General features: G+C 51.8%; 1 protein-coding gene across 2 annotated transcripts; it reads left to right on the top strand.

The window, feature by feature from the left end:
- Window positions 1–5,648: 5,648 nt before the first annotated feature.
- Window positions 5,649–7,539, top strand: CHAC1 (ChaC glutathione specific gamma-glutamylcyclotransferase 1). 2 transcript variants are annotated; one of them, XM_016220391.2, is made up of 4 exons: window positions 5,649–5,924; window positions 6,322–6,357; window positions 6,803–6,844; window positions 6,980–7,539. In XM_016220391.2, the coding sequence occupies exons 1-4, from the start codon at window positions 5,703–5,705 to the stop codon at window positions 7,202–7,204; spliced, it is 525 nt and encodes a 174-aa protein (XP_016075877.1). In that variant the 5' UTR covers window positions 5,649–5,702; the 3' UTR covers window positions 7,205–7,539. The 2 variants fall into 2 exon arrangements, with proteins under 2 accessions (XP_016075877.1, XP_087678352.1); XM_087822226.1 differs by having other exon boundaries at window positions 6,803–7,539.
- Window positions 7,540–16,361: the final 8,822 nt, after the last annotated feature.

Below are 16,361 nucleotides of genomic sequence, written 5' to 3'. Positions count from 1 at the left end.
TCTTTATTTAGTTTAGTGATGTTTTTGTGACCAGAAATATGCTATAGGAACTTCATTCTTGTTTATCTCAATTAGCCTGTGGTAAGGTTGGTTTTGTTATATGTTGTTTTGCTTAAAGTTGCAGTTTCCAAGAACTTATCAGAAACTTTAAGTGGGGACTTACACACAATCCTTTACTTCTGACACCAGACATGTGGGTTTTTCACACATCAAACAATTCTGCAACACCAGCTGGGTGACCTACAATTTAACTCAGTCCCGACACTCTCTGCCTGGAGATAGCATCAGATCCCACAGATTAAGGGCTCACTCTCACAAGACTGCCCCCTCTTCAGATGCCAATTGCAAGTCCAGGTTGTTACCTGGGCTTCTTACTGACTGGCTATAGATTGGAGGTTCCCCAAACTCCCAGCCTGGGTTCAATTAATTTGCTGGAGTGGATCACAGAACTGAGGAAAACAGTTTACTTATTAGGTTACCAGTTTATTAGAAAAGGATATAACTCAGAAACAGCCAGATGGAAGAGATACATAGGAACAAGATATGTAGGAAGGGTTTCCGTGTCCTCTCCAACCATGCCACTCTCCCAGCATCTTCACATATCACCAGCCTGGAAGCTCTCTGAAGCTTGTCCTTTTGGGTTTTTATAGAGGCTTCATTACATAGGCATGATTGATTAAATCATTGGCCATTGGTGACTGAACTCAGTCTTCAGCCCTTGTCTCCTCCCAGGAGGCTGGAGGCCTGGAGGTGGGACAAAAAGTTCTAATCCTCTAACAACGTAGTTGGTTCCCCTGGCAACCATCTCCAATCCTTAGGGACTTCCCACAAGTTCCCTCATTTCGATAAACTAAGGCGTGGTTGCTAGAGGCTTTTTTTTTTTTTTAATCCTCACCTGATTGAAACATCTATCAGTTGCCTTCTACATGCACAAACTTGGAAATCGAAACCAAAACCTAGCATGTGCCCTGATTGGGAACAGAACTGGTAACCTTTCAGTGCTCCGGAGGTTGCCCAACCAACTGAGCCACACCAGCCATGGCCAAATATATATTTCTTATTATAAATCACAATATTATGATAGACTATGACTTTACCCTAAATAAAATAGAAAGTGAAAAGCCTAAAGTAAAAATAATGAGCCAACATGTGTTAATTGCTCTCCCACATAGCAGGTGCTGGTTAAGGTGTTATTTTTTTCAAAGCTCATCAGAACCTAGGTTGAGAAAACAGAGGACCAGGGACAATGTGCCTGCGGTTGTCCAGATGGTAAAGGGTGGAGTAAGCCTCAAATGTGGGCAAGCTGGGCATAGAGCCCACGTCTGAGAAGGTTTTTCACCCCTCTGGAATCAGCAAGTTTATAAAGCAACTTCATCACTTAGCATAAATTAGCATGATCCCTTAGCTCCTAAAACACGCCCTTCCTTTGTTTCAGATAACACCAGGAGTTGATTGCAGTGACTGGAATGAGAAGTGAGAAGGAACAGATCATAAGGAAATGAGAAATGACTGCCTGAAGAGTAACAATAAGGAAAGATTAATTTGGGAAAGGTCCAAAGCAGGAAGCCACCACATGCACATCATGTGCAAATCATGTGCGACTCTTCAATGTGGAGGTAATGCTCTCTCATCACCTTTCATGAGCTGGTACCTCTGTAGGCATGACATCTGCAGTCCCTTCCTGAGGGGATTTTGGGAGAAAAGATGGAATGGTTGCTGCAGATGTTAAAGAGGAACCCGCTGAGTGCGTCATTTACTGCCAGGGAGTGTCCCACTGGGAGGGAAAGAGACAGATGTTGGTAAGGATAAGCAAGGAATGAGAACAAGACATGTTCCTGGGAGCCCTAACCAGCTTGGCTCAGTTAGAGCGTCGGCCTGCAGACTGAAGGGTCCTGGGTTTGATTCTGGCCAAGGGCATGTACCTCAGTTTCAGGTTCGATTCCTGGCCCAGGTCAGGGTGCATGCAGGAGGCAACCAATTGATGTGTCTCTCTTACATTGATGTTTCTCTCCTGCTCTCCCTTTCACTTTCTCTGAAAAAGCAATGGAAAAAATATCCTCAGGTGAGGATTTTAAAAAAAGACATGTTTCTGGGAAGGTGGCCTAGGCCCCAGGCCAACTTTTGTGGGGATTCCTGTTTTGAGGGTGTCAAGGTTGAATCTGTGTCTTGCAGGATTCCTCCTCTTCTAAACCCCAGCGTGCCTTGGTCTTTTCCAAGTAAGAACTTCACTTCTACCTACTTTTGTGGGAAACCTTCATGAGCCAGCACTGTGTTGATTCCCCTGGGCCTTCAAAGGTGAAGTCTGTTGTAAGGGAGCTCTCAGGTTCATGGGAGGCAGAATGTCAAATGCTTATCAGCAAGGAGGCTCTGAGGTTGGACTACCTGTCTTCAGTTCCAGGCTCTACCACTTGCTGTGTCACCATGAGCAGATTACCTAACTTCTATGCTCCAGTTTGCCCATCTGTGAAATTATATTTATCTCACAAAGTAGTGACGTTTGAAATAGATGTAAAAGCATTTAGCACACTGCCTAGCTCATGGTAAACTTGAGATAAATGATTGTTTCTGTTAGAAGCATGAGGTAGAGGGGACAAAAATATAAATAGAAGTGAGGTAAGGGACTATGGAAACACAGAGGAGGGAATGTCTAACTGCGTGGAGTAGGAGTTCACCAAAGGAGTTATTAAAACCTGGGGCCTTGGTCCTGGTGGGAAGAGTTCTTAGAATGGGCATCTTGAATATGTTCCCCAGGTGATTCTGCTATGCTATCTGCCCCTTAGCTACCAGAAAACCATTTATGCTTCTTTAAAAGGAACTTTTCATTATTAAAAAGTACATTTCATAAGCCTTGGAAAATAGAGAAGAGTCACCCATAATCCCAATACCACAATACATTCATCATTATGGTACCTCCATTTTCCCTCATGCATCTTGTTTTTGTTTTAATAGTTTTAATTATAGTGCATGTGATAATCATATTTTGCATTTTTGCCTTACTATGCAATCATAGGCCTTATTAGTATGTTGTTTTCATAATGGATTTTTAACTTTTTTTTCCTCTGTGTTTTTGTTCTCTTAAAAAAAAAGCCAGACAATCTGAACTGGTATAAAAATAAAGTACAGCCTGGCCGGTGTGGCTCTGCGGTTGAGCATCGACCTATGATCCAGTAGACTGAGGTTCGGTTCCAGGGCAAGGCATGTGCTGGGGTTGCAGGCTCCATCCACAGGAGGGGGCATGCAGGAGGCAACCAATCAATGACTCTCATCACTGATGTTTCTACCTCTCTCTACCTCTCCCTTCCTCTCTCTCTGAAATCAATAAAAATATATATTTTTTAAAAAGTACAAATCTCAAAAAGTCCTGCTTAGATGCAACCACTGACCATGTTTATGTGTCCCTCCAGATTTTTTTCTAAGCAAAGATACATTTAAAGAGTTGTATTAGGTTATTTTATAACCTGCTTTTTCACTTAATTATACATCATAGATAATTGTTTCTAATGACTGCACAGATTTATTTTTATGTTTATATCAAATCCATTAACTAATCATCTATTGCTGGATATTGGTTTTGTGTGTGTGTTTATATGTGCTTATATATTTCTCTCTCATGTGAATTAACCATAATTTACTTAAACATTTAGCTATTTTTGGATATATAAGTAATTTTTCTTCTTTTTCTTTTTGTTGCTGTAATTAACAATGCTTTGAAAAATATTCAGGCATATGGCTTTCCCTATATTTTGAATAATTTCCTGGAGTGGATGTATTGGGTCAAAGGGCAGGGACATTTTATGATTCTTGGTTTGTATCACCAAACTGCTTTTTCAAAGGGTTGTTTGTTTCAATTCAGATACTTCCAGTAATGTGCTGGTACTAGTTTCCACCTCCCACCCCACTACCCAAAGGTGGTAGATGGACGGGGGAGATCATCCCTAAGAAGCTAGCAGCAAAGGAGGTGTCATATGGACTCAAGGGGACAGGACAAGCGCATGGGAGAAGAGGAGAGAGTGAGCACGGGCAATGGAAGGAAAGAGGAAGGAATGATCAGAACAAAACATTTTGCCTGTAATTCTTTCCAATTGGAAAAGTAATTCATGCTCCTTGTAAAAAACCCCAAACTTCTCCATAAGTGTTTACATTTAATATTGAAAGTCCTCCTCGGATGACAAGCTCTGCTAACAGTTTGGGTATATTCTTGCAGATTATTACTTCTCTTTACAAACATCAATGTATAACTTGTTTTGTTTTAAAAGAACCGGCTTCATACTATACACACCATAGTGCAACATTCCTACTGGAGAATAGATCTTAGGCACCTTTGGAATGACTGCTTTAAGTGTGCACATCATTTTTAGTTTAAATAACTAAGTAGAACAGAATGAGATGCAATAGTGTCCATTTCCCCTGCCAGAGGGTTCACCCAGTCCTCCTCAGCACTCTCCTGAGAGGGACAGGCCTTCTGCTGTCTCTTTTTCCCTTTTCCAGCCAGAGGTACCCCAGGGGACAGCCTCTGGCCAGTGCTTAAAGGGTCAATCCCAAGCGGCCCGAGGACCCTCTCTGTCAGCCAGTAGCTGCTCACAGCCCTCTGGGGGCCTCAGTTCGTCCTTCCTTGTCGGTGGCTCCAGGAATCTCCTTGCCTAACGATCAATCCAACCATCGTTGCAAAAGTCTCACGCACAGGCAGAACCAAACCTACTGCCTCAGGGCAGGACTGGCCTGGCTTTTCTGTCTTTTTGGCCTCTCTCTCTGCAGGTCCGGCCAACAAAGCCAAAGGGACCTCGGCAGTTCCAAGAACACAGGCTGGCTCTTCCCCAGCCTGTCTGGGCTGGGGGGTGGGGGGTGGGGGGGTTGTCCCACTCCTGCCTCGAGGCGCGTAGCCCTCACGTGAGGCCTGCAAGCTTCGGGCGCCTGGCCTGACTCCGCCTCTGCAGAGCCCCTAGTCAGCCCCGTGACTCAGTGTCTCCATTTACTCACGAGGGCCTACAGCGTGAAACATCTGTGCGGAATGCGGAGGGTGCCTCCGACGGCTTCTCCAGAGTGCGAGCTCCCAGGCGGAGCCCCAGAGACAGGCACTGACGCCGCCCCGGGAGCTCCTTCGGGTCCCGCCCTGCCCCGGCCGCGGTGAGTCCTCGCTGCCCGGGGTAGCAGTGCTCGGCCACGTGCGCCGGCAGCAACGCTGAGGAGGTACCCGCCCGGGACCCACCCGCCGTGGTTCTTGAAGGTCCCAGACCTTGGAGAGGTTGCCGGGGAGACGACGTGTGTCCACATCCGTGCCCACTGCCTGCCGCCTGACGCAATCCGAGGCGTCCTTGCTGCATGCCAGAGCTGGGGAAACCTCCCTCGCTGTTGCATCACTGCTGACCGGTTTGCTGCAGAGGTGGAGCCGAACCAATCAGCGGGCGCGATGGGCAGGGGGCAGGCCGCTCAGTTACCCACTCACAGGGCCAAGCGGTTAACCGGGAAGCAAAATCCAAAGGGGATTGGCCAAAAGGGGATTTGCCCCGCCCCAATCACCGCGGCAGCTGGCCGCGGGGGGCGGTGCCTGCCGACCGGAGGGTTTAAAAAGGGCCTCGGCAGGGTCCGCGCAGCTGGAGCGACTGAGCGGTGCCAGGCCAGGTGTGCGCGTCCGTCGGTCCTTCCGTGCGCGCGCCGGAGACCTGCCCGGGAGGCCGCCGGGGCCCGTCCCTGTGCCCGGCACCATGAAGCAGGAGTCCGCAGCCCAGAACGCCTCGTCTGCCTCGCCGCCCGCCTCGCCGCCCCCCCGGGACAACGGCGACCCCCAAGCGCTGTGGATTTTCGGGTATGGCTCCCTGGTGTGGAGGCCCGACTTCGCCTATAGCGACAGCCGCGTGGGCTTCGTGCGCGGCTACAGCCGCCGGTTTTGGCAAGGAGACACCTTCCATCGAGGCAGCGACAAGATGGTGAGCATTAGACCCTATCCGCGTGGATAGGGGTGGGGTTGGGGACAGGACAGGGGGCGCTGGACTGTCCAGGACTGTCTGGGCAGACTGTGACTCCTTGCTGATGGGGTAAATAGGTAAACCAGTGCCCGGGATTGTGGCTTAAATTTTTGTGCCCAGTGGATCTTTGTGTGATGGCTGGAGTGTGTGATCCTGTGTTGATGGATATTTCTGATTATCTGTCCCGGACATTGCCCTGTGTCTATTTCTCCTGCATTGGTGCATCCCTCCCTCCACACTCCCCTGGATGAGTGGGGCTCTCTGAGGCCTGTGCTGGCAGGGTTGGTAAGTCCTCTGGCACTGATGGCAGAGCTGATTCCTAACTTTGTCTTTTTCAAAATCTTTCCTTCCTTCCTAGCCTGGCCGTGTGGTGACCCTTCTTGAAGATCATGAGGTAAGTGCCTGAGAGAAGAGGGGGACTCTGGGGCCAAGCCTTGAGGGGTGCCAACAGACAGTTCGTGGGGTTCTGGCAAGGAGGCACAGGAGGCACCTTCCTTCGGGGCAGCGACAAGATGGATAAGATTAGATGTCCCTCTGGCAGAAGGAAAGGGTGGTGTAGCTCAGTGCTTCTTACAAGAATTTCCTGAGGATCTTGTTAAATCCTCACATTCCTGACAAGTTTACAGGTGATGCTACTGGTTCTTAGACCACAATCTGAGTGGTAATCCTGACCACCCTGCAGCTAGACCACCTTGTTATGAAAGGGAGAAGGTGGGCTTGATCTATTGCTATTAGATGGCTCATCAGCCCTCCTCCCACCTCCCTTATAGAGCAGAGTCCTGGGGTGGAACCAGCAAGGAGCTGTTGTGACTGACCCCTGTGCTCATGTTTCCTCCTAGGGCTGCACTTGGGGCGTGGCATACCAGGTGCGAGATGAACAAGTGAGCGAGGCTCTGAAGTACCTGAATGTGCGGGAAGCAGTACTCGGTGGCTATGATACCAAGGAGGTCACCTTCTACCCGCAAGATACCCCTGACCAACCACTCAAAGCATTGGCCTACGTGGCCACCCCACAGAACCCTGGTTATTTGGGCCCTGCGCCTGAGGAGGCCATCGCTACGCAGATCCTGGCCTGCCGTGGCTTCTCTGGCCACAACCTTGAGTACTTGCTGCGCCTGGCGGACTTCATGCAGCTCTGTGGGCCCCAGGCACAGGATGAGCACCTGGCAGCCATCGTGGACGCTGTGGGCACCATGCTGCCCTGCTTCTGCCCCACTGAGCAGGCTTTGGCACTGGTCTGAGGGGCTGTGCCCCTGCAGGGAGTGCCCACGTGGACGTGGGGGCCAGATCCCCACTCCTGTGCACACAGACAGACTTGGTACAGCTGGAGTCCACTAAGAGGACTCAGTGGGCAGTGGGGGCTCCTCTCCCTAAGCCCCTGCTTGTCCATCAGTCTCCAGCTCTCCTGCCTGACACTGACTTACTACTTGAAACTATTTATTGCACCATGTTGGTGTGGTGGGCAGGGTGGGGGGCCTGCCCTGGACATATGGGCCCTGCTGAGCGGTGCCCTACCACAGGTGCCTGACCAGATTCCCCTCAGTGTTGCTGCTAACCCCACACCACCCAGGCCTCCACCTCCCCAGGGAGCCTCCAAGAGCCTTGACCATCTAAACCCCTAATCCCCAAACTAACCATTCCCTAGCCCTAGAAATACCACCTTTGAAAGGTTTCAGCCTGCTGGTGAGAGACAGGAGGGAGTGAGGAGAGGAGGCCCTAAAGGAATTGAGGCCCCTTTCAGCCCTGTTCATCCCCCAGGTCCCCAGGGCAAAGCTGGATCTGGAGCCCTGACATAGCTGCTGAGGCTGAGCCTGTACCTCTGACCCACTTGGCTTTGTTTTCCTGTCCTGTATGTCTGTCTGTGCTAATCCTATCTGTCTGTCTGTTCATTCCTGGGAAATCCGTCACTATAGGCCCTGGTGCCATCCCAGTCTGTCCTATACTGTTACCCATAAACTGATCTCTTATTATCTGTGCTGTGCTGGAATATGGTTCTTTCTTTAGGTGGGGGGTTGGGGGAGTGAGGTGGTGAAGCCCTGGAAGCCGCATGAGAGGGGAAAGGGCTCCCTCTTTGTCTCCATCTCTTTCTCCCGGGGAGCAGGAAGCTCAGCAGGCAGGACTGCCAAGTTACATGACTCCCATGGGCACTGTTCATGCCTTAGTGCACACAAAGAACACCACTGAGTCTTGTAGAACTCAGCCTGTGCGGCTGTATTTGGCAGCTTTGTGAGCATTGTTGTTGCCACTGACCTGGTATCCTGTGTCTCCTGCCCCAAGGAGGCTGGCAGACTTGGAGCTCAGACCAGGTCTTTCTCCTGGGCTAGCGGCTGCCTCTTCCTGATAGTGAGGCTTGACCTCTGGCTTCCTGTTAGAGGAGCATGTGGGTTGGGGTAGGGGCATGACAACTTCCGGGGCACTGCTGACAGCGAAGACCTGTGGCCTGGAGGAACTGGTGGCCCTTTGACTTCTGAGGTCCAGGTACTCACTGTTGCTTCCTCTGGGGTGTGGGCTGTACCTTCTCTCTTACCCTGACCTGCCAAGGGCCCCCAATGGAATGAATTGCTGGGGTGCCCTCTGGTCTACTGCTTGTTCATCCATGCCTGTCCCTGGCTACCCCTCCCCACCCTTACCTGTAACCAGGCACAAACCCCAGGCACAAATCTTTGATTCCAAGATCTCAGCCTGACCCTGGGTTCCTCAACTGGGAACGGCCCCTCAGTGGGCTCAGCCTCTGATCCTGGACCTGCAGAATGGGTGAGGCCCAGATGAGAGACTTTAACATCAGAAGAGCCTGACTCCAACCCAGCCCCTTTCTTCACTGGCCCAGTGACCTCCAGGAAAGTATTCAGCCTCCTGAGCATTAGTTTACGCTGGGATGCTGAGTGGTATGTGTTACTGTTGCTCTTGTTGCTGGTCTCCTGAACTGGTCTCGGCGTCCCCAGAAGGGTCAGCTCCAACCACGTTGAGCAGTGTTGTGCCTGGGGAGTGTGCCCATGTGTTGGCAGCCTCATGTCTTGGCCATCGATGGGAAAAGTGTGGAGTCTAGTCAGGCTCTTCTGGGAGCTCAGTCAAGGCAGCACAATAGGAAGAGGCAGGGGGTGGCAGGGAGCCCTGGGTGGCTGCCTCTTGGACCCCTATGCCTGAGGAGGGCCAGGCGGCCAGTCTGGGTGCTCAGAGCAGAGCCCTGCTCTATATGAAGTGGGGTGGGGAGGGCAACCCATTTATTTAGCAAGTATTTACTAAGCTTCTATAGGCCAGGCACTGATCTAGGCATGATGGATACAGCAGTGAAGAAATCCTTCTCCTCGAGGAACTCAGAGCCTGGAAACTCTGAATGGTGACTATTCAGCATGAAATGTGCTGTGATGGGAGGAAAATAAGGTGTTCAGCTTAGAAAGGGCTCCTGGCCCGGAGGGGCTGCTCAGGGAAGGCTTTCTGGGGGAGGGAATGATAGATCCGAACCCTGAGCCTGAGAAGAGCTCTTCAGTGAACAGAGACAGGGAATATAGCTTGTGCTAGAGAGGGAAGCAAGGTCAGACCAACTGGGACAGAGTGGCATGGCAAAGGGGACATGGGGCTGGACAGGTGGCAGGACTGCATCCCGCATCCTGCTAGCCAGCCTGGTGACCTGGCCTTGAGTTTTTATATATATATATATAAATATATATGTATATATACATATATACTTGTATATATGTATAAATATATATGTATATATATTTATATATATATATATTTTTAAAGAAGGAACGCTGGCTGCTATGCCAGATTGGAGGAGGAAGGCCAAAGGGAGGCCAGGGAGAGATGCACTTGGCCTGTGCTGAGGTGCGACATGAACAGGAGGGTGGATCTGAGAGCAGCTTAAGGGGTGAGGTTGGCAGGATTCAGGTGTGACTGGTGATGAGGAGAGTGAGGTAGAGAAGAGAGGGCCGGGGTTCAGAGTTGGGAAGGGCAGGGTAGAGATCTGCCCGGTGCTAGAGTGGTTGAGTTGAGGGTGCTGAGGTGCAGCAGCGTCACCCACATGGATGTTTAGGAGGCAGCTGACTATGTGTATCTAAGACTCAGGAGAGAAGTCTGGGCTGGAGTTAGAGATTTGGAGCCATACACATTTAGATGGTGCTTGAAGCCCTGGGAGTAGAGAAGAAAAAGACCAGGGCCTGGCCCAGCCCTGAGGCCCACAGCCCTGGTGGCCTGAAGTGAAGCAGGAACAGGCAGATGGAGACCTGGAGGAGAACCAGGGGGCCAGCTACAGGTGCTGAGATGACAGGGACAATGAGGACAAGAGTGTCCATTGGATAAAATGCTGGAGGTCCTCAGTAGCCTCCGTGAGAGCAATTTCAGAAACAGTGATGAGAAGCCAAAACAGGGCTGAGGAGCCAGTGAGAGGGGAGGTGACAGCTCTCAAGAAATGTGGCTGCAGCTCCCAGCTGGCATGGCTTAGTGGTTGAGCACCAGTCTATGAACTGGAAGGTCATGGTTCCATTCCCAGTCAGCGCACATGCCTGGGGTTTCGGGCTCGATCGTGCAGGAGGCAGCAGATCAATGACTCTCATCATTGATGTTTCATTGATGAGTTGCATTGTTATATATTTTTAATGTCTGACAATGGAAGCAGCTGGATTCTCATCTCTTCTGCATTCCATCTTTTGCAAATCCACATAAATAGCTCTGGAAAACTCCACTGCACACTTGTGAGGAAATGACAGTAAAAAGGCAAGTGACCTTTTACTATTATTATGAAACTAGTTTTGACCTCACAGACCTCTCGGAGAGGGCTTTGGGGATCCTCAAGGGTTCCTGGGCCATTTTCGAGGACTTCTGGTATAGGATCATTAAAATATTTTTGATCCTAGCCAATTTGGCTCAGTGGTTAGAGTGTCTGCCCACAGACTGAAGGGTCCAGGGTTTGATTACCTCATTTGCAGGCTCTATCCCTGGCCCTGGTTGGGGTTCATGCGGGAGGCAGCCAATCGAAGTGTCTATCACATGGATGTTTCTCTCTCTTCTTCTCCCTCTCTCCCTCCCACTCTGAGAAGCAATGGAAAAAATATCCTCAGGTGAGAATTAAAAAAATAAATTTTGGGGGAGTTTCTTTTCAAGTTGGAGGAATTCAAGCAGGATGATGGGTGGTATCAGACCTCAGGCTGCAGCATTAAGGAGTTTCAGAGTCAGCAAAGATCTCAGAAATCATCCTGCCCATCCCTTGAGGTCATCCTTCTGGAGAAACAGAAGCAAGTAGGAAAAACCAGCCAGTTCAATCCCTGTTTATTGAGTCTACAAAGGCCACAGGGCCCTGGACCTTCAGCTGCAGGAGACAGCCAACCACAGAATCACCCTCACAGCTGATCTGGGATAAGGGCAACTCCAGCAGCTCGGGATGGGGCAGAGGTGGTCAGGTGTGGTAGGGTCTTAAAGAAGCCTCAGGAATCCATGTAGAGGGGGCTTTCCAAGTTTGCGGGGCTGTCTCCAGCAAAGGAGGGAGCAGCACAGAGTTTGGCAATTAGCTATGCAAAGGGAACATTGGGGACCAGGCTGAAATCTACTCCAGAGTCAGTTCTCAGAGGAAGTTGTAGACTTTACCTTGTAGGGAAGTTGAGCTCTGTGGTGATGTTTTTGTTTCTTCATGTGTTTTTCCTCCAAGGAAGGGTCTTTGTTTTTGTTCTATTTGTTTTGTCTGCTGGTTGAGCAGACCTTGCGTTTAGGCCTGAGCTTAAGGAGGCTGTGCTTGTGGCCCGGGAAAGGTGGCTGACGCTGTGAGCTTGGGGAGAGTCTGCTGTAACATTCCAGGCAGGTGCTGGGAGGGCTGAACCAAGGCAGAACCCCGGAATGTGGGGACATCTGGCAGTCTGCAGCAAATGGGGACAAGCAAGAGGGAGAAGACTGGGGATCGCAGGGTTTTGCTGAGAGGGGCATGGACAATGCTGGGGGACATGGGTGAACAGTCTGGCCTCCATGCACCCTGTAGTGCAGACAGGCCCCTAAGGGTTCTCCAGGTTACCCCCACAGTCCCCAGGAAGGACCACATACCTCTGGGGGTTGTCGTTGCCCTGAAGACAGTGGTGGCAGCCATGTCAGTCATCAGAGGAGCAGAGGATGTGGGGAGATGGACTCCAATGAAGGAGGCCTCCCTTCCCCCAGGCCTGGCTCTGAGGAGGGTTGGGTGCTCCAGGCTGTGAGTCCCACTTCAGTGCCCAAGTACAGGTTAGGGGAGGCAGTGGTCACAGGGAGTGTACCTGAGCAGAGCACAAGGGCCAGCCTCCCACCCAGGGCTGGGGGACCACACATCGTAGTGTGGCCAGGACACGCCTGTTGTCCTTGAGTAATTATTACTTTCATTCTCAAAAGCACCCAGGTTTGGACAGTAAATTGCATAGTGGCTGTGGAAACTGGGACCGAGCAAGGTTGCTTTATCAGGTGGCTATCAGAGTGGGTGACAAAGGCCCCTAATCAGTCCTGTTCTCTGTCCTCGCCCTACGCCCTGCAGCCCACGGAGGCCACTCTCCTCCGCCCTTTCCTGGTTGCCCTGGAAGAGTCCCCACCAAGCCCGCCTTCCCGGTTCAGGCCTGCCCCTGCCCTCACCCTGCCCAGGGCATTTCCTTGGGCTGAGGGAAAGCTGAACACATCCTGGGGCTCAGCCACAGAGCTGCCCTCTGGTCTCTGGTCCTTCCTCTTTCCTCTGCCCTGTGTCTGCCCCTCTTTTTTTAGCCTAGGATCCCCCACTGCACACTTTCCCTCACCTGGTGCCCAAGCCCCTTCCTTGGCTCTGTTCTGGATCGTGCCCCTCCCTGGACCACTGACCGATCAGTAACGTGGAGCCCAGGCTGAGCCCTCCCCTCTCACCCAAACTTGGTCCTGAGACCCAGCCTTCTTTCTCACACTTCCTTCCTCACGCCTCCACACATGCTGCTTCCTGTATCCCCCCCATGCTCCCTCTTTCCTGGGGTGGTTATGACCTTGACACTGACCCCCCCCTTGCCCAGTGTTGTGCCCTCCCTGGATATTCATTCTCCACATAATGGAAAAGGCAGCCCTGTCCACGACAGTCCGCAATGACTAATTCTGAGAGCAGAGCTCAAGGCCCTTGGGATGAGCTGCTCGCTGGCCTGGCCCCTTGCTCTCCCATCCAGCCTCAAGCCCCTCTGGGGCCCTCCATCACCCCCCCAGTGTCCACGCTGCCTGCTGTCTCCTCCCACCTCATGCTATTTCTGGCCACCAAGCCTTTGCTCCCACTGCTTTCTCCACCCAACAACTTTGCCCAACCCTCTTGTATCCTTCAGGAATCAGCGCTGGCATCATGCCTCCAGAAACTGCTGCTGCCACCCCCTGCAACCCCCCAGCTGGCTGGGGCCCCTCCTTTTACCCATCTCCTCTGTTTTGTGCCCAGCAGGTTGTATTGGCATGATCTGCTTGCTTGCAAGTCTGTCTCCATTAAACCGACACCCCCCCCCCTACTCCCAGGGCAGGGACTGTGTGTATCCCAGCACGTAGCACAGCTTTGGGGCCCCACAGGAGCTCAGGGGACCTATGGGAAGTGGGGTTTAAGGAGACACCCTTCTGAAAGCAATGTCACACCTCCTCTTGCAGGGTAAGACCTTGTGAAAATTTCACTCATAGCCATGGGAGAATGCCAAGCTGCCTACCCAGGCTAATAATCTGAAAGTTTATGTGCACAGGCCAGGAATGTGGGGCTGGGAGCCACTGGGGCAAGGGCAGACCAGCCAGGCGTGGGACCTCCAGCGGGGGCCTCACCAGGGCAGCGCGGACCCACGCCAGCCACTGCCGTCGGGGCTGGCCCCTGTCTGTCAGTCAGTCAGTCAGAGAGAGGCCAGCCCTAAAGACACACTGACAGAAGGCTGCCCCTTGGCAGGCATATCGAGGCAGGGTCCACACCCTTGCTAGTCCTCCCCACTGTGGGCACTAAGCTGGACGGCTGTTTGCGCCTCTCTCGGGGTGGCGGGGGGGTTGCTCCCTGTCCCCACAGGATGGGGAGCTTGTCCTTCCCAGGCACAGCCTGAGGGTGTTTGTGACTGGGGGAGAAAGGGAACAGTAATATATCTACCTGTGGCTTCCCCCCACTGCAGTCAAAGCCTCCGGCCAGGCTCAGCCCCTCCTAGGCCTAGTCATGTCTGGGCCAGGTCAGGAGGGCGGCTCTGGCTGGGAGAGGTGGTGAGTCTATACAGGTAAAAGCTGATGACAAGCTGCTCACGTGGAGTGCCTGAGCCATCTGTGCACAGGAGCAGGCCCTCGCCCATGGGGGTTTCCACAGGAAGGGGGACCCAGTTCCTGCTCAGAGGCCACTTGCAGCCCTGAGAGGCATGATTTACACCGAACAGATGGGAGCTGACCTGACGGAAGCCTGCAGCCTGCCTGCGACGTGCAGGACGTCTTCTTGCCTTGTCTTGCCCCCTTCATTCCCTCATTCTGAAAGTCTCCTCTCTGCCAGCTCTAGCCTGGCTAATTTGTCACTTAGATTTCAGGGCTCATTTGAGATATCACCTCCTCCTGGAAGCCGCCCTGAACCTCTTCTACCTGACCACCGAGGCCCGACTTTGGGCCCTGCCATAGTCTCTGACACATGCGCTTTGCAGTTTTGATAGCACTGTGCTGCTGGCGTTTGTTGAATGGAAGGCCACTCACTCAGCAAGAAGGCACTAGTGAGGGAAGGATGGGGGCTGTCTCCCCACATGAGGGACTATGCAGTAGTGGGGGTGGGCTGGGGGGGAGGGGAGGAGCCAGACTTACCATGACACCCCCACCCCAAATCTGCCAGGACCTCATAACCTGGGCAGGGCATTGAACTGCTGTTTAGCTGCAAAGAAAGAGCATTGGGCTGAGATCCAGAGGTTCCAGTCTCTAAGCTCCTGGCACTTCTCTTTCCGGACTTCCATCTCCTCAAATGTAAAATGAAGGGCTGCACCAAAAACCAGTTCTCACCCAATTTCAGTGGTTCTTCTTTTTTTCAGGAGGGACATGGGCGTGGGCGTCAGAAGGAATGGGTGAGACCAGGGCTCCATGAACCCTGTGAGTCCTGGTCAGGTTATCTAATATCTCTGATCTGCAGTTTCTTCCTCCCTACAAGCAGGACTGATAATCATAACTACCCCTCAGATTCTTGGGATTAGAAGTGCTATTGGTAAAAAACACTCTATATACTTTAAAGTTCTATGTGAATGTTGGTTATGATTATTATTTAACACTATTATTTTTCACCAACACCTATATAGTTACTCGAATATCTGTAACCTCACTAGAGTGTCAGCTCCATGAGAGCTGGAGCCAGCACCTCCCTGTTCATTGCTGTATCCTTGGTGCTCAGCACAGAGCCTGGCTTATCTCAGGCCTTCCAAACATATCTGCTAAACAAATAAGTGGATAAGTGAGTTGACTTGGATGAATGACTATATAAATGAACTCTTCTCAATTAGCAGAGCACTGAACACAAATCGGGTTGACTGGGGCGAAGGGAGAAAGGGAAAGGGGAGGAGGCAGAGGAGGAAGAGACTACTCCCCGGGCTGCCCAGGCTCTGCCACACTGGGGAGGGTCGGAAAAGAAAGGCAAGAGGGGAGATGGCAAAACAAACTAGGGGCAGTGAGGGGCTGCTTCAGAATCTGCCGGGCTGGGTGCCTCACAGGTGGCCCCTCTGCGGTCAGTGCCTCCTTCTACCTCTCACTGTGTCTGTCCTGCCAGCGGGCTGGGGGGCAGGAGGAAGGAGGGCTGGCTGGAGCCAGGCCATTCTGGTTTGTTTATCAACAGCACAGTCCCCTGGGTCATGACACAGTCAGCAGCATCTGACCCAACTAAATATATCTCCTCCCCTGGCTGGGACCACACAGCCAGCCCCTGAAGGCCAGCGACCACCCGCTCATCCCTCTGGGTTGTGCCCTGGGCCTCCTCCTGAACCCCGGGGCCTGTGCCCCCAGGGAGCCAATGGCCGATAGGGGTCAAAAACAAATGCAGTTCCCGGCTGAACCCAGGCAAGCAGTTTCATTTGGACAGAGTTAGAAGACTTAAAGCTGGGGAAACACTAACTGTCCAGCAGTAGGGCAACCAGATGGCTCATCTCCCTCCAATGGTAGGTTTGCGGTCATTACAAGTGTTTAGAAAGAGTATTTACTAATGTTAAGAAAACATTTGACTCTCTTTACAGCTCTCTCTCTTTTTAATACATCCCTATTGATTTCAAAGAGAGGGAGAGAGAGAGAGAGATAGAAACATCAATGATGAGAGCCATTGATCGGCTGCCCCCTGCACGCCCCCTATTGGGGATCAAGCCCACAACCCGGGCATGTGCCCTGACCGGGAATTGAACTGAGATCTCCTGGATCCTAGGTCGATGCTCAACCGCTGAGCCACACCCAGGGGGCTACAGTACGCTCTTAACATTACTACTCTTAACA

This window comes from Miniopterus natalensis, chromosome 1 (genome assembly GCF_054644295.1).
Source record: "Miniopterus natalensis isolate mMinNat1 chromosome 1, mMinNat1.hap1, whole genome shotgun sequence".
NCBI lineage: Eukaryota > Metazoa > Chordata > Mammalia > Chiroptera > Miniopteridae > Miniopterus > Miniopterus natalensis.
Note: the sequence above shows the minus strand (reverse complement) of the source record. Positions and strands in the feature narration are given on the sequence as shown.

Coding starts and splice junctions, on each gene's coding strand:
- CHAC1 (XM_087822226.1), top strand. CDS start 5,703: ATGAAGCAGGAGTCCGCAGCCCAGAACGCCTCGTCTGCCTCGCCGCCC. Junction 5,925..6,321: donor ATCGAGGCAGCGACAAGATG/GTGAGCATTAGA, acceptor CTTCCTTCCTAG/CCTGGCCGTGTGGTGACCCT. Junction 6,358..6,802: donor CCCTTCTTGAAGATCATGAG/GTAAGTGCCTGA, acceptor GTTTCCTCCTAG/GGCTGCACTTGGGGCGTGGC.